The sequence below is a fragment of the Haliotis rubra genome, unplaced genomic scaffold (assembly GCF_003918875.1).
Source record: "Haliotis rubra isolate DU_JTF1 unplaced genomic scaffold, ASM391887v1 Scf35, whole genome shotgun sequence".
In the NCBI taxonomy this organism is placed as follows: domain Eukaryota; kingdom Metazoa; phylum Mollusca; class Gastropoda; order Lepetellida; family Haliotidae; genus Haliotis; species Haliotis rubra.
This window is the reverse complement of record NW_025767024.1, coordinates 406,786-432,029: the sequence shown is the minus strand read 5'-3', so window position 1 is coordinate 432,029 and position 25,244 is coordinate 406,786. Positions and strand designations below refer to the sequence as shown.

General features: G+C 41.2%; 1 protein-coding gene across 1 annotated transcript; it reads right to left on the bottom strand.

Moving 5' to 3' along the window:
• Positions 1–1,067: 1,067 nt before the first annotated feature.
• Positions 1,068–9,159, bottom strand: LOC124284983 (sodium-dependent phosphate transport protein 2A-like). The gene is given in 10 exon segments (XM_046721119.1): positions 1,068–3,471; positions 3,674–3,786; positions 4,159–4,231; positions 4,676–4,792; positions 4,794–4,864; positions 5,275–5,466; positions 5,737–5,868; positions 6,132–6,272; positions 8,469–8,667; positions 8,761–9,159. Coding segments are annotated over 10 exon segments (2,172 nt in total). The 5' UTR covers positions 8,839–9,159; the 3' UTR covers positions 1,068–2,415.
• Positions 9,160–25,244: the final 16,085 nt, after the last annotated feature.

Genomic DNA, 25,244 nt, shown 5'->3' with positions numbered 1-25,244 from the left:
TTGTAATGTCTATTTTCCCTTTCACTCGAGAAAATTCGGATCGGCTGAAAAGTAGGCCATTGTCTGAATAGGTTAATGAGACTCATGTTTCGGTTTGTGAAGCCCATTTTTTTATAATTAATTGAAACAAGTATTACCCTGAAAACTAGATTTGTCGTAATAATTACAAAACTTCAAATCGTTACTAGGAAGTCGCCCAAACAAACATAAGTTCCAAATCACAAAGATGAAGCCCAAATCAATCACATTATCAGCGAATAATCATTGTTTACCAGTTATATTTTCAGACTGGATCAAACGTGGGTGCATTTTTTCTTTCGCTTCGCATTTTAATAAGGGTCGTGTCAACATCTGAGTTGAATGAGTTTAGTTTTACGCCGCTTTTAGCAATATTCCAGCAATATCACGGCGGGGGGACACCAGAAGTGGGCTTCACACATTGTACCCATGTGGAAAATCGAACCCGGGTTTTCGGCGTGACGAGCGAACGCTTTAACCACTGCCACTCTGAGTTGAAGCTAATGGCTACGACAAATACAAAATACATGAAACGGCATTGAAAGGGTTAACAACCGTCACCTACATGATGGTGGACCCTGCTGTCGTCACTGCCAGAGGGTTGCGATGTGCCTACATGACATTTGAAATCCCCCTAGGCCCATTGCTGCAACGTCGAAAGAAATGATGTTGTTTGCCCGGTAGTTACGCACGTGTTTCCATAGCGACCATGCCATACATTCATATAGACTGACATCTAATCTATGAAATGAAAATATTTCAAAGAAAGAAAGGTTGTAAATTAAAATAAAATACAATAAAAAGGAGCCCAGAGACTTTCTTCATTTCCAGAAGCTGTGGTAATCGAGACTTGCCGTATATTCTAGATTTGCATGGGCTGAATTGTGTATATTTGTTTCTGGGTCTGAATGACAGACTAGCAATTTTTACAATCCATACAATTTTTAAAATTTGAGATCACCAGCAAACAAACTCCTTCAATATAGAAACATAACATTAACACGTTTTAATTAAATATAATCATTTGAAAACATAACAAATAACAAATGTTCGTTTTAAATTTTATTTTTGTCCACGTACTCTTTCACACACAAACGCGCGCACACATCACACATGCGTAATCATATACTGACATATATACATAAATACATACATACTTAAAACACCCATATTCACACGATCAGTATTCGGTCCATACTATTCATCTTGTCAGCAGTTCAAGAGATTGTCACACACGTGAAAAGTCAGAATTCAATACCTGACATCTTTTCATCACAAGAACGTGATTAAATACCTGGTTTTCATTTATCACAATGTCATCAGAGATGTTTGGCAAAAATAACTGGTCCAAATACTACTGCAATGAGATTTTCAGAAACCGTTCAATTTTTAAAGAGTCCAAATGATATAAAATGAAAATATACTTAAAAAATAGATATTTATAATATAAAACGATAACCGCAAATAGCAGCGATCAGTATTTTTTAATATTTAAATATTTACAAAGCTAACACTACATGTTCGTAGCCGAATTCATTTAAGCGGTAGAAAAAATAACGTACTATACAGATATACAATGCATTTAGCCTCTGGCAAGAGATCAGGTGAGATTCGTAGTCATATAACATGATTTCACTGTAAATAAGAACAACTTATATGACTAAAGGCTTGTAAAAACTGAGATTCAGCATGGTGAACGTTGATCGTTGGTTGGACTATTCAGCAAGCACTTCTTATGCTGCTGATTGTATACAATTACAAACAAGGCTTTTGTTAAATAATGCTGTTTTGATGGACAGAACAAGTAAACAACGAAGTGAATACATTACAAGGTCAAGAAACCTCCATATATAACACGCTGTTGTTCCTTAACTCACATTGTTGTTGCAGGCGATATGCTTTCTTTCAGGTGTTGATTTCCTTTGAACAAAAACTTTAATTACTCAGCAATGATATGTGGAAATGGACTTAAATTCATTTGGGAATGATTTGCGAAATTTGGCGAGAACTAAAATGAGACTGAGCTTGGAGAGCATAACTCGTAACTAACAAAGGATGCTTCAACTATCAAAATTACACTTGCAAAAGTAATATAAATTGTGACTGTTATCTCCACTAACATACAAAAACCAGTATCATTAAATGTCGATTTAACCAATTATACCCCATAATATATGGAACAGAAATGTTCAGTATGAACGACTAATATTTAACCTTAGCTAATATAGCTTACCATCTGTTTTGCACATACCGTTCCCATCCCTTTGGTCCGGAAATTAAAGCTAAACTCTTTCAATATCTCATACCTGCCCCCAAACCGTTAGTACCTTCCAAGCTCATCTCACAAGACTGCGAGCAGAGCGAAATCACCGCCACCTTAACTAGCTGAACATTTGACTAAACTTTGGTAACTTCGTGTAATAACGGAGTTGAAGAAGGTGAACTGTTCGTTTGATTAAAGCACAGTCTTCCCATGTTCTTCTTTCTGCCCGGAGGCGTATAAATAGGGTGACGTATATGGCTGACTTGGTGAATGTTCTGTTTAATAGGTTCTTCAAATCCCTCATCTTCTTGACTGGCGGGAATGTGGGTCTTCTTGCTAGCGCAACACAGTTTACCATATAGTGCAGTGCATTCATCGTCCTCGACAGCATCGTCATCATCATCAACATCGTCCTCATCGTCACCAATTGGGACTTCACTTGCACTCTGATTTTCAACATCGCTCTCATTCAAACAGCATGTCCTACCGGAACATTTTGAAAACAAGCGGGTTATCTTTTTGATAATTTTATCTAAAGGTTCTAAAGATCTCAAATATACAGGAAGCCATTCCCAAGTTTGAAGACGTTTTGGCAAAATGGTTTTACGTTTACTCTGAATAACATTTACAACGACAACAAACAAACCAATTAATCCAATGATGGATACACCTATTACAAATGGAATGGTACCAGCCATGGATAATGCAAAGAAAAATCCTGGCATAAGGAAAAATAAAAGAACTAAATAAAAAACAGCAAACCACCTATATTTGTTTGTTGTTTTTCCTAAAAATTTGGCTGCGTTAATTGGGATTTTTCGCATTGGGTGTACGGGATAAAATAACGCAATACCGCAGATGTTGAAAAACAGGTGACAGAGAGCCAGTTGCAGTGCTACCCCTAGTTTGTTTGAAGGAGCAGCTAATGCAGCAAGAATGCCAGTTGCGGTGGTTCCTATGTTAGAACCCAGGGTCAGTGGATACATCCTGCGAAGTTTCAGACACCCAACACCGACCAATGGGGTGAGAGCAGATGTGAATACGGAACTTGATTGGACGAGAATCGTGAGGCCTGCTCCAATCAGAATGACGAGATAGCCGGTTAGCCAGGCGACTGGGTAGGGCAGTTTGGCGTTGATGACCTTCTTAAGCCAGACTGTGATCTTGTCTTTCAGCATGGAATTGAGAAGCTGAAACATGAAGGAGGGATGTTTGTACAATCCAGAAATTTTGTTAGGAAAAAGTAACAACTAACTGTTCACATCGAATTATTTGTGGAAACTTTGGTTAATCTTTTGACGGTGTTTAATCTTTTAGTGCGATTCCACTATATCAAACAGTGATATAAGTAAGACCATATGTTTGTACCAGATGGGTGGTATTTCGTCTTACCTTGACAATACAGATGAGACAGATTGTCAGTAATATGATGGAGAAGATGAGGAGGACAACGCCGGCCATTGTGTCGTTCAGGGAGCCGTGGAAGTGGTTAATCACAGCATGGACTGTAAAACAAAATTATCAAAATCAAAATCACCTCAAAATATATATGGATCAGATTATATAACAAGATCCCTTTCTAAAATTCAGATATGAAAATATGTAACTTCAGCTACATTTGGGATTACAATATACACTTTCTAAGTAGAGTAGCGATTCCAGTACTTTTGTTTGGTTGAGTTCCATCCAGGATTCGAACACACACTCTCTGAGTCAGGCTCCTAATCGCCAGCACACAAAGTCTGCCATCTAACCCACTCAGCCGCCACAACCAACCAACTGACACGATGAAAGTATTTCTATGCACAGAAGACAATAGTCCTACAGGACAAATGTTTTGAAATATTATCTGAAATAGGTATGACTTCAGAACTTACATGTATCGTCGCAGGTCTCTGTGACGTTGCTTCCCTCGGTAACGTTGACAACGACCTCACGTGTACAGAAAGTCTGAAATAGACAATCATCAAATGTACAAATGATAAGATTTGCGGCATACTAAGATGGATATATTTGTAGCTTGTTTCAAGTTCATACATAAACTGTTTCTATAATCATTGTTTGTGCCAGGTGGGAGGAATCAAGGTTAGAAAGGTTCAAAGCAACACTTAAGAATCGGTAGGTCAAACTGGGTGACCCAGATGACCACGTGCAATCGTCCCCGCGTGGGACGTGGTTCATAACATCAATCATTGGTTTTTCTTGTCCAGACACCAGTTATATTACTGGGATATTGCTGCGTTGAACATATACTCATGCCAATAATGGTTGTCACCCCCTTCAATTTTTTTAATTGGAGAGGGGTGTGAGTGTGTGGGGTTGGGGTGGGGAGGGGGGTGACAACCATTATTGGCATGAGTATATTAACAGTGAAGGTACATTGAAGATTCATACCTTGAGTATTCTCTTGCCATTAGCCTCAGGGTCGCTCTCCGCAATCTGTGTGATCACCTTCTTGTCAATCTGGACAACCATCTTGGTAAGGGGCTTTGTGAGTTTCTTCAGCAGGTCCTGTTTTTTTACTCTTCATGCTGCTGAAGTCCCCGCCGGAGACGATGACGTCGGTCAAGCGGTACAGCATATCTGTAACCAACAGGAGCCATGACTATATGCTCATGTACAATTTCAAACATATACATATAATTAGAGCTGTGACGATACATCGTAGTATCGATAATCGTGATACTTTATCTGGCGATAAATATATCGATACTTTTGTTCGTATCGTGATATGTATCTTTAACCTTAACATTGTTAATGTTCACTAGAAATTGACGGTTATGTAAAAGTTTACACTGTTACTTGCTATCAAAATATACTTTTTTTAAAGAAAATAACTAAAGATAGCATATCGTGATATGCATCGAATCGAATCGTATTGTTCCAAGATATCGCGATACGTATCGTGACATTTCCGTATCCTCACACCTCTACATATAATAGAAGAAAAATAAAATAATTTATTCTTATTCGGTATTCTGAACTACACTTACGAGTTGAAGCCTCCAGTGGCAGCAGTATCAGCACGGTGAGCCAGTTGAAGACGTCGTGTACGGTGGCTCCAGAGAAGGCCCTCTCAAACTCCTTTCCTTTACTAGAATGGGCCAGGGATACCAGTGTGTTGGTCACCGTCGTGCCGATGTTGCAGCCCATGATGATGGGGATGGCAGGTTGAACTTCAATGACTGTAACACGCAAATAAAAAACATTAAAATCATACCAAATTGTATATATTATTGCTATGTGCATATTGCCAAATGAGATCTCATTTCTTATGAATAAACTTTATTACTCTCTGGTTGAAGTCTGAGGCATGCGATGTACAAATGACAATACACATATACACAATATGAGAACAACAGTTGAACCCGGAAACACTTTCACAAGTCCATCGACTCTGGTTGGGATTATTAATTTCAACAATGTACGAAATGCTGGCAACAGGGACTACTTACTTCCTGACGACACCATCGTGATAATGATGGACGTGGACGTGGACGAGCTCTGCAGCAACACCGTGGCCAGGATTCCCATCATCAGACCGGTGATCGGGTTCAACAGAAGGTCGCTTTGGGTGAAAACTTTTCCTGAAATAGCAGCAGGAATATATTATTTGTTTGAACCTAAATTCAATAAAATCACTTCCAGCATTACGTGAAAACAAATCTTATTCGTGACTAGTGTTAAAAGCAAAATAAATTTAAACCTATTACCAAAGATTTTAAATAAATTTTAATATTATATATTGTCAAACAATATTTTACCTGTTCCTCAAAAATTTAATACTGAAACATTAATGACAGTCCCTAGGACTAACATTTACCTTATGTAAGAATTGGTGTGAGTTTACCTGCAGCTTTGCCCCCTAGCAGCTGAAAAGCGTTGCCTAGGAGATCTAGCGAGCAGATGAATAAGTACAGTAGACAGACGATGCCCAAGATCTTCAGGATGCCAAAAGGAACCCGTCTTGCTTGACATCCGTCCGCATCCCCTGTTAACAAAAGAATGTTGATTGATAAGAAATTATAGTGCAATAATTTCAACTGATTACAACGGCAGCTAGGCCCAATTCTTGGAATGACGCTGAAATGGCAGAATATTGCATTAGATTCTGAAAAAAAGTCTGGTTAAATGTACCGAAGTTTCTTTAATTCTAAAAGTTACATGTTCTACATACAACTATGGTTATATTACCTGTACAATAGGCCGTTCCTCGACATAAGGCTTACCGCGGACACGCATTCATGCGCCAACGAACACTATTATTGGGTTCTGACTGGATTATTAATAGCTAAGCCTCTTTGTGAACGCGGGCACTCCCTGGCCTAAAACACCACGAATGTGTGTAGTGCCCAACAACGGCTTGCAAGACGATCGTACGATCACGTGAGATCCACATGTGCAATAAATGCATGAGCATGTGCACTCCTAGTCGGCGTGAGATAATGCTGCCGTTGCAAATGTTAGGCGCGTAATGATGAGCAAGAAGTTATCTCTTTGTTGAGCAAGAACTGGCAGCGTTATGCAGGATTGCAGTGTGAACATATACTGTATAAATGTATGTTACGAGTATATTCGTGGCTGTTATAGACGGTGGCAATAGATAGTGATAATTACCTATACAGTAGTAATTCTCATAAACCTATCCCATACAGATAATATGTTCCTGATAATCCCAGCTGTTCTCATTTCGAATATACATGCATGATACCATTATATCTAGCTTTTGAAAATATATTTATCATAATGTGCAATAAAAACACATTTCTTTTCAATATGATAAATGGAAAGTGAGTAGAATTGATCAACTTTTAAATAAAGACTAAAAAAGGACCTCTCCCAAATGACATCCTTGAAAAACATACTTCAAATATACTAGTCAACTTATCAATTCTATTTCTACAGTACCCTAACTACCGTTATAAAATATTGCCAAAGAAATTTATGATTAAATATCATCCCAAACCCATGAAATACCCGTAAATGCTCCTTTTCAAACCTAAACACCACACCACCCCTTCCTAACTTTACTCCTTTTCTTATTAAATTATCTCCATGTTATTCAATAACTATTTTTAAATGTAAAAATGTTACAAAATATAGTTCGGACAAGAAAAGAATCCATACACATAATTTGTACTACTCTATTTATTTCTATAATTAATATACCTCTATCTCATCAATTTCAAGCCGCCATTAAAGAAGCGACAATCAGCTGGGCGCGATCCGTAACAGCCGGCAGACCAGGACATGACTAAACGTATATTCAAACATTGCGCCTATTTCGTTATTGGCGCGCGCAAACCCGGATACACATGGACGCGGTCAAAACCGATCCCAAGCGACAGCTTGCCACACAATAGAAATGTACTTAAATTTTTTATGTGATATCATATGACGTTTGAAACAAGAAAGTATATGGATAGACATGTAGGAATAGCACATCCCAGATATATGTAGGCTGAATGTGCTAACGTACAACACATTGCTCTAACCCAAGTGTCGCAAGCACACTTAATGCCGGTATTGATTGGGATTGTTCTTCATTTAAACAAGAACAACGGTACAAGAAAAAAGTATATATACGCGGACATATGATACGTATTTCTAACGCGACCGTTAGATACTTCAAAATCAATGTATTGATTACTTTTATGAACACATATAGTTTTCCGTTTTCGTGGGTTGGGGGTGGGGGGGGGGGGAAGAAGGGTACATACGTTACCACCCTTTGTCTGCCAGGGTAATTAATTATATACCCTATTTTAGCTTTTTTGACTATTTGTGTCCCGCATATGCCTGTTTATATTACTGATCGATTACACGAGTCGTACGATAGGCCAGTCTGAACCTGCGTCATGGCAAACACGTGAAGAGGAAGTCGGCCACATGGCGCCACAGCGTATCACTCAACTGAATAAAGGCGGATATAGTCAAAGCAATCAGGATCTCAACATATTCAAAGATTTTTCCCTGTAAAATGAAAACGGTTTTCTGTAAATATTATTCTGCACCATTTCCCACTGATACCATCAGTACCCAATATGGATAGTTATCTGATTATCAGTGGGGAAATATGGATAGCTATCTGATCAGTGGGGAAATATGAACAGTTATCACTGGGTGGGGACTGATGAACGTGTGACGACGACAATGACAACAGTGATGTAGACACAACTATACACACCGTCAAAGGTACGGATAGGCTTTCCCTCAGTCATTGCATCACCGTCTACCACGAGGACAGTGCTCGCCGTTTCCTTCGCGGTATCGTCTTCCTCGTCCTCATCAGGTCTGGGAATTGAGACACTGTTTCGGGAGCTGAAGCCTGAATCTGCCCCGCCGGACTCGCCCTTAATGCTTTTCTCCAGAGGAAAGGGCATATCCTGAGACCAAGGAGGAATTGCGTTAAGATCCCCTTTATAAACGAAACACTACTTGAAAGAATAAATTATGAAAATCGATATTAAATAACTCACCTTTTTAAGGTCAGTGATCAGTTCATATCGATCCTTTCCTGAACTTTTCACACTTGTGACGTTTTCGGGAATAGTCATTTTCCAAAGGTGAGTTTGGAAAATCAAATACGTTCCCACCACGTGTCTGTTTCTTGTCTGACAGTTACTCTTCACTATGCCGGCAATATGCAAATATGTGAATTTATAATGCCACGACAGTCACTGCGATTTCACTCGTGCTTACATGCGTGAGTGCGATGTGATTGGCTAACGCTGAACGCGGTCAAAGGATAGTGCGCATGCGTGTCAGTTCATTGAATGAATGTCCTCACTACAAACAAGGAGTTCTGTCTGGCCGCGTAAAATACTCAGCGCCTTCTTTGTTGGCAGATAGAGTCTACATGTCTGAAAATTCATTTTCAAAATATTCAAAGATTATATTTAACGAGATTAGCACCATATATAACAAACAGCAGCCAGATTTAATCACACGAGTTTCTGATTATTCAAACGAGTACCAGCCAGTTCTGGACGGTTGTAACTACTCCGCGATGGTGACGTCACGTATTTTCAACTTCTGCTTATATTGCGTCAACATGTTTACTTACAACCGATTTCACAATGTAAAATTCCATCAGGTACAAGTCATATGATTCCTCGTTATTTTATTGAGCGGAATATTACGGCATATATCCCAAGATTGAACATAATCTCATAATCTCAGAATAGTTTCCGGCAAGCCATGACAAGCAAAGCTTTATGAAACAATAGCAGGTTATTTTGAAGTAAAGCACACCACGGTTTCAGAACACTGAATTTTTCCGAACTAGTGAATTTGTCGATACTATAATATCTTCCCCCTGTTATTTTTATACACATGTATAATTAGACCAACATAATCTAGAAAAATCTTAAATTACACAATACATTTCTTTCCTCATATTCCCAATGCAAAAAGCGGCGTAAAATTAAACTCGCTCGCTTAATGGTGTTAATTTCACGATGAATAGAACTGACTTGTATCATAATCTAGGTTAGTTTCATCAAACCAAAAACACAGTAAAGGCTTAGGCAATTATTTACATGTTGTGGTCTATGTGTATGAGGGATCTGTTGGGTAGCCTAACGGTTAAAGCGTTGGCTCGTCGGGTCGAAGACCCGGGTTCGAATCCCCACATGGGCACAATGTGTGAAGCCCATTTCTGGTGTCCCCCGCCGTGATGTTGCTGGAATATTGCTAAAAGCGGCGTAAAAACCAAACTCAGTCAGTCAGTCTATGTGTATGAGATGTGTTCTGTGTAAAATGTTAATTGAACTGTTTGGTGTTATATGTGTCTCACTATCCCTGTTCCATTGTGGTTGGTTGAAATTTTCATTTACAATATATTCGTGCGGAATGCTAAAATTATTTTGTATCGAGAAACCTTTTGCCAGTCTGAATGCCATGAATACTGAAGACCATAAGACTACTGAACTCAACGGCAAAACGGTATGTAAAAGGAAATGAAAATGAATGTCTTGACTAACGGTTAAATTTAGTCTCTGAATACATATAATTTTGATAGAAAGATACAATTTTTACATAGAAAAGGGGCTCCAGTGAAAAGGGACATTCGGAATCTGAGGAATCCGTGCTTCATTTGGGCATTGACATTGCAGGGAGGGCTGGGTGGAAGGGGAAATAATGCAGTTCGAGGGCTGTGAGACTGACAGTGAATGCCGTGAAAGTCTTACTCAGAAGACAGTGATAGAGTAACGCATAGTCTCTGAATATATATAATTTTCACAGATACAAATAAACCCATGTAAATTGTAGCGGGGACCCAGTGAGATGGGTGATTCAGAACCTGGGGAAATATAAACATGCTTCATTTAGAGCATTAGCATTGTAGGGGGTAGGGAAAATAATGTGGTTCAGGGACTATGAGACTAAGGACAATGAGTACTTACAGTCAGCACAAACACATCTGCGTCAGGTATTATACGACGCTTCTCTAATTATGTTGTTTTGAGCGTTAAGCGCCACAGCTCTCATCTGCGCTAGATGATGAAGGGTTTCCGACATGCCTTGATTAACATTTATTATAAATGAGTCACACGTGCAGGGAATAAGCTCTAAATGCCGATTGTAGCTTGTTTTTCTAAGAGTGAGTTCAACAAGCGCGACTGCAATATTCTACATAATTGTTGATCATACCTGAGTACTTAATTATACTTCGTATACGTGCAAATACATGTTTATATTCTCAACAAGAGATCGTGATGTTATGGCAGTATAATATGATATATTATAAGATTGGTAGCATAATAATATCTATTTCATTACTTTTATGAATGATTTACGACTAAGAAAACTTCGTTACACACTTAATTTGAGCTAAAGTCACACCTTTGACTTACTACTGTACATCCAAATACATTCATATTCTGTCATGCTATATAAACCACCCACGACCTGAGGAAAATTTGAATTTCTTTCATTTTGGGGCTTTGGCATTTGAAAGGCGCTGGTCTGAAGGAAAACAATATATACTACCCATCTAAAGTTTAGACTCACTTAAAGCACTCGCTATGTATATATATATATATATACTCATGCCAATAATGGTTGTCACCCCCTCCCTACCCCAACCCCACACACACCTCACACCCCCAACCCACACACCCTCTCCATTTAAAAAAATTGAAGGGGGTGACAACCACTATTGGCATGAGTATATATGATTACATCGAAGATGAATTTCTCCACTAACTTGGGGAAACCAGTTGCAAACCTTATGCAGATGAATTGCACGAGGATTATGCATTAATTTGCTGAAAAGCATGTGCAAATATCGTGCATGTGAACAGCTGCGTTTTGGTGTAAAGTTTGGTTAAGAATTCGCCAATTTTCACTGAGTTTCATCATTTATTGAATTAATGATAATAATCTTTTCAACTTTATGAATTTGTTTTACAATGCATCAGTTCATGTGTAAACAGTACCTGTAAACAGTATGGAATATTTTGCAAAATCTAGTTTAGGACAGTTGACTGAAGTAAGTGGCTACATTTGCACTAGTGAGTCGAAACTTTTGATGGGTAGTATAGTTCAGGGACTATGGGGCAGACTACCATATGATAATACTCAGGTGTAATCGTTTGGGGTGATGTTAACACCAATTATGTCTGAAATACCACTGATGTTTATAACGCGTTAGATCAACACAATTTCATGTTCATTGCGTTACGACAAAATGCACCTATAACAAATGGAGCATATTCGGACAGCAAGACATTAAAATAACACTGCAAATACCAGTAACCTCCTTTGAACATTGAATTATAAGAACCCGGGTTAGAGTCCCCACATGCGTACAATGTAAGCCCATTTCTGATTTTCCCCGCCGTGATATTGCTGGACTATTTGCTAAAAGCGGCGAAGAACCATACTCACTCACTGAATATATGATTTCACAAACATGAAAATCACATACGATATTGCAGGTAACTGATAACATGTAATATGTCTAAATTATAATCATCAATGAATAATACTTACAGTATTCATAATATATTTTCGAGTTTGTGTTCATTGTCTTTATCATTTCCAAGCAATATCAGCTGTCAGTCAATTTTCATATTTCCCAAGGTAAACGATAAATCAGCAGCACGTATACAACAGAGCATCAAAAGAGTGAAATATTGTTATACAAGCTTACCTTAGACGTGTCTCCTACACGCCATAACGCCCGGTCAGTTCCGTACAAAACATACATGCTAATATCATATATACGGTAAGATTTTACCTGTGTCTGATCGCTGTGTTCCGTTAACCAATAGTGAGGGGACCTGTTCCTGAACTATTTTGTCTCAGACCGCCTCGTTGCTGTATTTATATATCCCTCCGCCGGTTCACTCATGGCGGCTCTGGTCGTCACTGAAGTTACAATCATTGTCGTATTTCAAAGGCAATAACTTTCACTTAAATAGCGATTGCTTGGAGTGTATGGGCCTCATGAACTATGACATATGACATTTGAGAAAACCTAGTTTGTTATGAATTTCACTCATCGTTTGTTGACACTTTGTTGTGTTGATGAATCTTTCAACATCATCTTTTTTTTAATGTGATCACGATTTAATTGTCATTAATAACAGGATGTGGGAATAACGTCGATTTATACTGGTCATGGCGTTTCCTACAACAGTCACTCGTGACTAGTCTCACAGTCTCTGAACGGCTTTTTCCCATCTGACTCGTGACTTGCATTCTGCTGTATCATGGTTCGAAAAGTCTATGCAAACAGCCATTTCATCTACCGAATGCCAACAGTGTTTTTACATTTAGGTACTTCTTAGTAAAACCTTCAGTTTGATCTACTTCTGTATACATGATTATTCTGACACGTGAACGGATTTTGAAAGAGATAAATAATCAATATGAAACGTGTAGTAATAATACCACACTACACTGACGAACTGAAAATACGCCTTGACATTTTGTTTGTATCGTGTTTCTAACTTCCTAATTTGTCATAACACTGATTGATATCATTCACCCACGCTGCTGGCTGCGTTTCATTGACACACGAAATACCAAGTCCTCGAACTCAAAACCCGATCCATCTAAGATAAGCGTCATGAGAAATGATATTAAATAACGGAGGATACGATACATGTATATATATTGTTTGTTTGTTTGTATTAGTACTCGTGCCGCCATATAGCTGGAATATTGCTGAGTGCGGCATAAAACTAAACTCACTCACTCACTTTAGTACTCGTTACAGTATATACATCAGTTCGACAGTTTTGTATTTATTTAATCTTTACTTATAGTGCTACACTGACGAGTCGAGATCAAATAGCTTTTCAATGTAAAAGCGACATTATTAATACATACTTGGGTACTTTTGTGCAAATGTACCTGTATGAGGCTATTTGGGGATTTGTGCAAATGTATTTTGTGTTGAATATATTCTGAGTTATTCAACAAAACAAAAACAAACGAGTTGATGGTTTCACACTGTTTTGGGAGCCGAATTTCTATGATTGCTGAGAGTCGTGGTTGACAACATCCATTGTAAACTTTGATCCGACCTTTCTGATAAACCAAAATGAGGTCGCGACGAAGATAAAGACGCATACAAATTTAAGAATAACAACTTCTTGTTTATTGCCAAGAGTAACGCTTTGATGGAGAATCTTACACCAAGCTACACTTGTCAGAGGGGTACGTAGACGTAGAGTACCTGATCTAGACGACCGCATATCACACCTCCAAGCTGCGGCGGCTGAGTGGGTTAGATCTCCGATTTTGTGTGTCGGGCGATTAGGAGCCTAGGTCTGAAAGCTTGGTTCGATTCCCGGACTCAAAGAATATTTTTATTGTTCACTGGAAAACTACATATCATCTGTGTTTGGGTGTGCATTTAGGATCTATTTTGTTTACCTTGAGTATGTGAGTGAGTTTAGTTTTACGCCGCACTCAGCATTATTCCAGATATATCACGACGTGTTAATCAGACGTTCATCATCGCCACCCATGACTGTTTCCCCTTCCTGCCCGCACCTCCTTCCTGCTCTCACCCCCTTCAATGCTCCGAGGATGAGAAGGCATGTTGGCGAGCTGTGTGCTGTCGGAGCACCGTTTCAGCCGCCATTATCGGTAGGTCTGATACCAGCGTGGGGGGAATGCTGAGATTATTCTGGTGGCGGAGTTACTAAAGATACACCGGGGATCGGTGGCTGTTTCATGGTTGTGTAAGACAAGGGCCGGTAAAGGTCAACCTCTTGTTGGATATACTCGATGGTGTATAGTCGTTGCTCTATACTACATAACAAATTGGACAATCAGTAGAAAGTGAATATTAGTGAAAACACCGGTACCCACAGACACAAATACTAACAACCCCAAACCACACCCTCAACCAACACAGACATCCAATCCCACACCCTCAAACCACATCCACTACCAACACAGACATCCAATCCAACACCCTCAAACCACACCCACTACAACACAGACACCCATATAACCTCAAACCACACCCACTACCAACACAGACACCCATATACCCTCAAACCACACCCACTACCAACACAGACATCCATACCCTCAAACCACACCCACTACCAACACAGACACCCACCCATACCCTCAAACCACACCCACTACCAACACAGACACCCATATACCCTCAAACCACACCCATTACCAACACAGACACCCATACTCTCTAACCACACCCACGACCAACACAACACACCCATACCCTCAAACCACATCCACTACCAACACAGACACCCACCCTCAAACCCCTCAAACCATATACCCTCACACACCAACACAGACACCCATACCCTCAAACCACACCCACACAGACACCAGCCCACAGACACCCATACCCTCAAACCACACCCACGACCAACACAGACACCCATACCCTCTAACCACACACCCACTACCACACACAGACACCCATATACCCTCAAACCACACCCACTACCAACACAGACACCCATATACCCTCAAACCACACCCACTACCAACACAGACACCCATACCTCAAACCACACCCACTACCAACACAGACACCCTATACCCTCAAACCACACCCACTACCAACACAGACACCCATACCCTCAAACCACACCCACTACCAACACAGACACCCATACCCTCAAACCACACCCACTACCAACACAGACACCCATACCCTCAAACCACACCCACGACCAACACACAACACACCAGACAACCACACCACTCAACAACCCATGCCCTCACCACACCCTACCAACCAGACACAGACACTCAAACCAACACCAACCACACAGACACCCATACCCTCAAACCACACTCCACTACCAGCACAGACACCCATACCCTCAAACCACTACAACACTACCAACTCAAACAGACACTACCCATATACCCTCAAACCACACCCACTACCAACACAGACACCCATACCCTCAAACCACACCCACTATACCTTCAACCCACACCTCACCACACCCACTACCAACACAGCCACACATACCCTCAAACCACAACAACTACCAACACAGACACCCATACCCTCTAACCACAACCACTACCAACACAGACACCCATACCCTCAAACCACACCCACTACCAACACAGACACCCATACCCTCAAACCACACCCACTACCAACACAGACACCCATACCCTCAAACCACACCCACTACCAACACAGACACCCATACCCTCAAACCCTCAAACCACACTCACTACCAACACACTACCAACACAGACCCATACCCTCAAACCACACCCACTACCAACACAGACACCCATACCCTCAAACCACACCAACTACCAACACAGACACCCATACCTTCAAACCACACCCACTACCAACACAGACACCCATACCCTCAAACCACACCCACTACCAACCGATACAGCCACACATACCCTCACAGCCACCCACCTCAAACCAACTACCAACACAGACACCCATACCCTCTAACCACAGCCACTACCAACACAGCCACCCATACCCTCAAACCACACCCACGACACACACAGACACCCATACCCTCAAACCACACCCACGACACACACAGACACCCATACCCTCAAACCACACCCACGACACACACAGACACCCATACCCTCAAACCACACCCACGACAGACACAGACACCCATACCCTTAAACCACACCCACTACCAACACAGACACCCATACCCTCAAACCACACCAACCAACACAGACACCCATACCCTCAAACCACACCCACAACCAACACAGACACCCATACCCTCAAACCACACCCACTACCAACACAGACACCCATACCCTCAAACCACACCCACAACCAACACAGACACCCATACCCTCAAACCACACCCCTACCAACACAGACACCCATACCCTCCACAACCAACACAGACCCATACCCATACCCTCAAACCACACCGACAACAAACACAGACACCCATACCCTCAAACCACACCGACAACAAACACAGACACCCATACCCTCAAACCACACCGACAACAAACACAGACACCCATACCCTCAAATCGATGAATCGTCACACCACTAAATAGCATACCATGGCTTGGGAATCAGAGCCACCGTCGTTTTAGATGATATTCCATACAACCATTATGACAATATTGATCGACGGTACTTTGACGGGAACGGTGGGGGAGCCTAGTGTTTAAAGCGTTCTCTCACCACGCCAAAGGGGAGCTGGGGTATCCTAGTGGTGAAAGCGTTCGCTACCAGGTTCGATTCCCCACATGGGTACAATGCGTGGAGCCCATTTCTGGTGTCCCCCGCCGTGATATTGCTGTAATATTGCTAACAGCGGCGTAAAACTCAACTCAATCACTCATCACGCCAAAGTCCCGGGTTCGATTCCCCACATGGGTACAATGTGTGAAGCCCAATTCTGGTTTGATATCGCGGGAATATTGCTCAAAGGGACATTACAAGATACTCATACCTTAATAGTTTTATGATCCAGTATTTGGAGTAAAGACTGTTAAGAAATCCAGTGTTAGCGGTGGAGGCAGAATCATTCGTAACTACTCGTGTCATTCCGGCAAGCCGGATGGCGTTCTTGTAGGTCACGGAAAGAGGCGAGTTATTACGAATGAGGCAGAATGTGTGTCCAATCAGGGCTCACCATGTTTCTTGTAAGGCACAGGGGCGCGTCGCGCTTAAAAACAGCGTTAGAAAGACACATAGGGATCCTTTTATATAGTACTAGGGTAGGGTCTATATACCTTGTCTTTCTAACGCTGTTTTTAAGCGCGACACGCCCCTGTGGTGTAAGGCACGGAATTCACTGTTCAGAGTTGCTTCCCTTAGTCACTTGCAGCTCTGTGTACGAGTGCCAGTGGATACTGATTTTCAGTCTTGGTAAGTCAGCACTGTGCTCGTCGATTTTACCAAAGTCAAATGGCCTATCACCTGTACCACCTTGTGCTCTCACATTTCACTGACCGCGGTGTAACTGAAATATTTTTAAGCGGAAGTGAACCCATGCATAACACTCACTCTTTCTCTACTGATTATTAACTCCACCGATGTAACGGATATTATATATTATTTCAAGCCAAGCCGTGTGAGGGAGCGGTGATGTAGTCTAGTGGTTAAGGCGTTCGCTCTTCACGCCGAAGACCCGGGTTCGATTCCCACATGGGTACATTGTGCGAAGCCCATTTCTGGTGTTCCCCGCCGTGATATTGCTGAAATATTGCTAAAAGCGGCGTAAAACCCAACTCACTCACTCACTCACTCAAGCAGTATGTAATTCAGATAGTCAAGCATCGTTGTGTCGAACTTACTGTAACTTCGAAGTAAAAGTTTGGTCCCTGCGTATTCTTCTTTACTCAGTATTTCGAGCCTTGCTTAACTCGATGTGTAAGTAGTCCCTCCAACTTCGACACGTGTTTGCTGTAGGTCTGAATTAGCTGAGGAGATTAGGACAGCTTGGATAACTCACATTATCGAATACTTCTCGTTTGTAATTTTGAGCAACGCAGATCCAGGTTAACAGCGAGTTACGGAGGTAGTCTACAGTCTAATCCATATGTCAGCCACGTGCATTATTTCGTATGTACGCCATCCCGATACAGTTTTCGCCGACGCGGGAGGCTGCAAATACGATTATCTCCCTTTGAAGTCGCACCTGCCGATAAAGGAAGGTTTTTGCGTATTTTGTTAATTCTGGAACACAAACCGTAAAAGGTTGCAAAAAGGTTGCCTTCTTCGTCTGTAGCATTAGTGATGAAGATAGGCAACATTCAGTGTTTGAAGTTGGCGTAATTGTTTGGCGCTATTCCAAGTCAGAAAATGTCGGCCCTCGTGGGAGTCCTTTATGTTTCTCAAGTTCAAGGCAATTTGATTAGATGGGATCACAATGACATAACACACACAACGGGACATGGTAATGACAGGTAGAACCTGGGAGCGCAGTATGTGATCGGATGCTCAAATATGGATGCATCTTTTTGTAGGGGAAATGAAGAAAACTAAATCTTTACAAAAATGAAAGAAATAACACGACTACGAAACACAAACTGTTTCGAACAATGTATGCACACACAACATATGCAATTATTTGAATATATTTATTTTTCAAACAATACATATTTCGTTGGTTGGCTAATTGTTCAATGCCGCACTCAACAATATTCCAGCTATATGACGGCGGTCTGTAAATAATCGAGGGTGGGCCAGACAATCCAGTGACTGACATCATGAACATCGATCTACGCCGTTGGGGTACGAGGAAACAAGTCAGTGGGTCTGAATACCGTATCCCGTTAGTCGCCTCTGACGTAAGTGAGTGTGTGAGTTTAATTTTACGCCGCACTGAGCAATATTCCAGCTATATGGCGGTCTGACGTAAGAGGCTACTAACGGCATTAGGTGGTCTGGCTCGCTGACTTGACACATGTCATCGTATCCCAATAGCGTAGCTCGATCAACAGGATGAGCATTGATCTGCGCAACTGGGAACGATGACATATGTCAACCAAGTCAGCGAGCCTAACTAACCACCCGATGCCGTTAGTCCCCTCTTACGACAATCATGGGTTATTGAAGGCTCTTTCTAACCCGGACCTTCACGGGTCACGAATGTATCCATTGTGCATACAGAGCACATCAGTGCATTCTTAACCAATACCGTTGTCATAGTGCTGGAGTTGTGCTCAAAGCAGCCTAAGTCACTTCTTACTGAACGCAGCGATATACACTTAACCATTAATTGTCACGTTATCGTCTATAAATTCTCTGATCGCTTCACATAAATTTAGTTGAACGAAACTTACATGACCCTACACATTTATTAAAGTTTGTTGAATATATTTGTAAAGAGGTGAATTTACACGTTATATTTAACAGGAACAGAAAAAAGGTTCATATTTCCACAAAATACTAAAAATATTTGCTTCAGGATTAAGAGACACAATTTGTTTGCTGGACATGAAAAATGTCCTTGAACTAATTTGTTGCGATGAAACATATTATGTCTAAAAATACTGTAATTGATAAGTTATTTCCGTGTCCCCTTTTCACATAAGACCAGGGACCCTGCGTAGCGCTCGGCCGAAGTAAGAAAAATATAAAGACAATTTTAGAAAACACAAGCAAGGTTATTACGTGAGTTTCAGAAGCTGTTTTTTTACGTCGATGAACTGATATCAGGTATAAAAAATATGGACTCAATAACACCTGATGGGCTTCTTAAAAGAGAAACCGTCATATATCTTGACACAATGATCGAAAAGTCATTCTCTCGAAAACCAAAAAAATAATCTCATACGACTGTCATATTTGCCAGCGTGATACTTTGTGACAAACGACACGAGTGATATGTCCCAGCGAGGAAGTAATTACCGAGCTCCAGGTCGTAAATAAAGTACACAGTGCAGACCGGTTGAATAAATGTCACAGCACTGAGTCACCACACGTGTTACACGCACGGCACACATGGGCACCGGCGTGTTGGCTGTAAGTGGTAAAAATACCCACGCAATGCTACGGCATACGCGTACGTTAGCGTAAGTTACGTGGCGGGTATTAGGAAACCTCTCTGAGAAGAGATTAAGAATTCCTTCTGGAGTCGGATTTTTCTCAATCAGGTGATATATCGGTGACCAGTACGAGCCCAGAGTACAGCATGTATAAAACACAAAATCCATATCGGGTAGATAGGGGTATGGCACACCCGCACGCACACATACACAAATAAAATCAATATCAGAATGTACAACACAACAAATACGGTCTGAATGGGAGCTTGTCAAGAAGCAGAAGTAAGTATGAAGATTAAAATGCCTCAGATATAACCGAAATGTGCCTTACACCGAAGTTAGAATAGAAAGTACACACTCTAATTTAAGTACCGAATGAATTCAGAAATCGACGCTGCTGTATACTATAGCTGATATATTGCTCCACATGAAGGTGAACTTCGACGATTGGAAGATTGAAATAATCTTTCGCTCGTTAGATACCAAACCATTCACTCGTTTCATAAATATTGTATTACATGGGACATCGTTTAGTATTCCTTGTAAACCTAGTACATATAGTGAACCAGTGGTTGATATCACGAGCACTGCCCCCTGATGTGGATAAACTGTATACCTACTCGAAGCAGAGGTTATTTTACGGTCAATAATTGCACACTGGACCAAAGCAAAGTCTCACTTTCAATTTACTGACCCTGACCAACTTTACGACGTGGCCTGGACGAAGAACTCTCAAACATTATAAAGTGACCACACAAACGCCGTCAGAAGTTCCGTTGAGTATCTCCTCGATCTGAAGATTTACAGTTCGTCTTCAGTTTAAGAACCAATGAAGGCGGTAGGAGCACTTTACGTCTCGTTGTCAACAACCCCAAACGTTAACTTGTGTAATCTGCATTGTATCACTCACATAAATCTCAAGTAAGTGCTGCTGATAGCAAGGGTCACGAGACCGATGTCAGACAGACCTTGTCAACCTCAACTGCCTATTTCGAACAGAGTCAGTGAGTTTAGTTTTACGCCGCTTTTAGCAATATTCCAGCAATATCACGGCGGGGACACCAGAAATGGGCTTCACACATTGCACCCATGTGGGGATTCAAACCCGGGTCTTCGGCGTGATGAGCGAACGCTTTAACCACACGGCTACCCCATCGCCCTAATTTGATCAGAAAACACTCTCATACCCTGTACACATTACACGTATAAACACTACCGGGTAATGTATGTATATCCATATCTGGCGTCGGCTGAAACTGAAACTGAAACAGGAAAAGGGTTACTCAGTGGGGGTATACATAACACGGGTATCAGTCAGGCGCGTAGCAAGCCTGTTTTATCGTGTAAGCCCGATAAGTTACAAAGCTTAAAAAATATATTTAGATAGTATTGTGGGTTTGCCCAACATTTTTAGCAACAATCATGTGTAAGACCGGGCTTTTTTTTTATAATGGTAGCTACGCCCTGTTAGTGTTTCGGCGATAACGTTCAACCAAGTAACGTATCGATCACGTCAGTTGGACAGGAGAACTGTGTGACAAAACACAGCAAACAAAACAGTGCCCCAAAACGCACCCGAAGCATTCGCTATGGACATGATAATATTGCATTTCACGTGCACAATTGTCGGTACATGTTATTTCGTCATGTTTTAGAGTCAGCTGTGTGTTGTAAATCAAGGTAGCAAGATGTATTAATGCTTCGTCCCAATACGGTAATTTGGAATTGAAACGTTGTGTAAAAGCAACGTAGTTGATAGATGTTTTACTTGGACATACACAGGTGTATAAAAGCTTTAAAGGAGTAAATTGTGTAGTTTAGACCTACAATAAAATTTCAGTTTATTTCAATAGAATTCACCCGTGAAGGTCCGGGTTAGGATGAGCCTTCAGTAACCCATGCTTGTCGTAAGAGGCGGCTAACGGGATCGGGTGGTCAGGCTCGCTGGCTTGGTTGACGCATGTCTTCGGTTCCCAATTACACAGATTGATGCTCATGCTGTTGATTAGTGGATTGTCTGGTCGAGACTCACTTATTTACAGACCGCCGCCATATAGCTGGAATATTGCTGAGTGCGGCGTAAAACTAAACTCACTTCAATAGAATTGTGTTTTGATATTTGGAGTTCTTAAATTCCCTCCATCAGTAATGTTTTGGGCAATTGAGTCTTCAAGTGTATACTTTTGTCTGGCATATTTGTGCCAAATATTCCCCGTAATCAACAGAGGCTAGTTTGTGATAAGTTTGATAAGATTTTTTACAAAACATTAGTTGTCACTTTCTTCAAATTCAATGGTATGTTACTTGAGTTGAATATAACTTTTATTTCTGAACATTTTATACCATCAGCTAGAGTTGATGCCGAAAACGGTGGGATACGCTAATGGTTAAAGCGTCCGCTAGATTAAAGACTCGGGGTCGATTCCCCTCATGGGTACAATGTGTGAAGCCCATTTCTGGTGTCCCCCGCAGTGATGTTGCTGGAATATTGCTAATAGCGGCGTAAAACCATACTCACTCACTTGATGCCCAATTTTCATACTTACCTTTCGAGTCACGCATTCACTCAAAGGAATCATTTCCTTTAAAGGAATCAGTTAACCGGTGGGTTGACCATCTGTTCAGTTGTATCATGGAATGTCTGCTTAACTACAAAGGTTATGTTCACTTTTCAGTATTCATAAATACAAAGTGCTGCACTTGGAGTGAGTGAATGAGTTTGATTTTGCGCCGCTTTTAGCAATATTCTAGCAATATCACGGCGGGGGGCACCAGAAATGTGTACCAATGTGGGGAATCGAACACGGGCCTTCGGCGTAACGAGCGAACGCTTTAACCACTAGGCTACCCCATCGCCCCCTGCCAGTGGACTATTTGGGCATTGGGGCGGTTGGGGTAGCCTAGTGGTTAAAGCGTTCGCTCGTCACGCCGAAGACCCGGGTTCGATTCCCCACATATGTACAATGTGTGAAGCCCATTTCTGGTGTCCCCCGCCGTGATATTGCTGGAATATTGCTAAATTCGGCGTAAAACCAAACTCACTCACTATTTGGGCAATGCATTATGAAGGGCACTTTATTCGGAAAATATTTCATAAAACGTGATATTTGTCAGTATTTTAAACGTAAATATAAACAACATGTTAGGAAACACGCCAGTCTTGTCCTCTAAAAGTGTATATACAAAACACACACGTCAACAGGAAGTTTACGGTCTCTGCAGCAACAGCTATATTTAGAATATGAGTCTGAACTGGTTTGAAGGCTGTTGCGCAATTCATGTATAATATAACAGATAATGGAAGCCTAACACGACACTCGTGATAATAATTATGGTCATTTCAACACTTCCAGATAATAGTGTTTTTCCAAACGAGTTTTGCCCTATTCAATGACGCCTTGTAAACACTTATTGAAAGGCACTTGGTGGTAGTCTGATAGTTATGATAGAAAACCTTCATGTATATGATACCAAGGGATTATTAGCAGAATATGTTCACGTATCGTAAATATAATAATTTTTAGGAATAAGAAAATTGTCGAGCCATACATGTCCCGAGTCACCGAACCTGACCATCCGATACAGTAGGTCGCCAAGCAACAAATTATAGGTTTTAGGGTCCCGATCGACAAAACGTTCGTAGCGCTACGACATTCACAAGGTCAACTATAGAGTTACGAAAGGTCGTAACGTTACGAACGGTTTGTGGATCGGGACCCTGGGCCCCAACTGTAACCAGGTGCCTGACGGGGCAAAACTAAAATTTAGAATTAAAATCTTTGGATGTCATTTAGAAGTGATACAATTAAATGGAGAAAAATTTATGGACGTAATCTCCTGTAATTGTTAAGAGCACGGCGTGTTGGAAAATACTCTTATTCAGTAATTCACCTGATTTCCTCAATAATTCTCCACCTGATAAGGAGTTAGAATATACCCAAAACGTCGTGTTAATGAAAAAATACATTTAAATTTAGCGTGAGGATCAGGACTCAAATATAAATCTCACCGAAAGACGGAAAACTCCGACCTTTGTCAGAAATACAGATAAGCAGACACCTGTCGGGATGACGCCACGTGTAGTAAAAGTGCGGTAAAGACATACTGACTGAGTTTGGTTTTACGCCGCTTTTAGCAATATTCCAGCAATCACGGCGGGGGACACCAGAAATGGGCTTCACACAATCTACCCATGTGGGGATTCGAACCCGGGTCTTCGGCGTGAAGTGCGGTAAAGATCATCACAAAGGGACGTAATGCGTGCAAGCGTGTGCGTTTGATTTGTTTGGTTGCTGTTTAATGCTGCAGTCAGTAATATTCCAGCTGTATGGCGGCGATCTGTAAATAAGTGAGTCTGGACCAGACATTCCAGTGATCAACAGCATGAGCATCGACCTACGTAATTGGGATACGGTTACGTGTCAACCAAGTCACCGAGCCTGACACCTCTTACGACAAGCATGTGTGATGAAGAATCCATCCATCGTGTTAAGAAAGTCAGTGACTGAAAATCGGTTACCACAGTGATATTCTCAATATATTGGGACAAGCCTAAAATAATCAACTCGGGATGGACAAATACAGTGACTGACAGCAACTACTGACATGGGAGCATCTAATAGAACACTCTCAGCCGTGTCACACACGTGATGAATCATTTCTGAACCGAAATTTCTGTGGGGTATACGGACGTTTCAGAAATGGCCTACAATTGAATGAACTTCAATGCACAATACAGTGGAAAAAGTAATGTTTGTGTCCGAGGGTATGAGATAAAGATCAATCTTGGGACACGAGTATAGTGACTTGAGGCACTGGAATAGCTGAGAACATGATTGCCAGCAAAGTCGGAAAAGGTCTAGTAAGGTCCATCGAATGTATTTGGAATAACCACGAGAATAACGCTTTGGGTTCAGAGAATGGTCAGTGAAACCCTTAGTGTGAGACTTGGATGGATGTGCCATTGTGAAATAAGGTAAGCGTTCTTTCT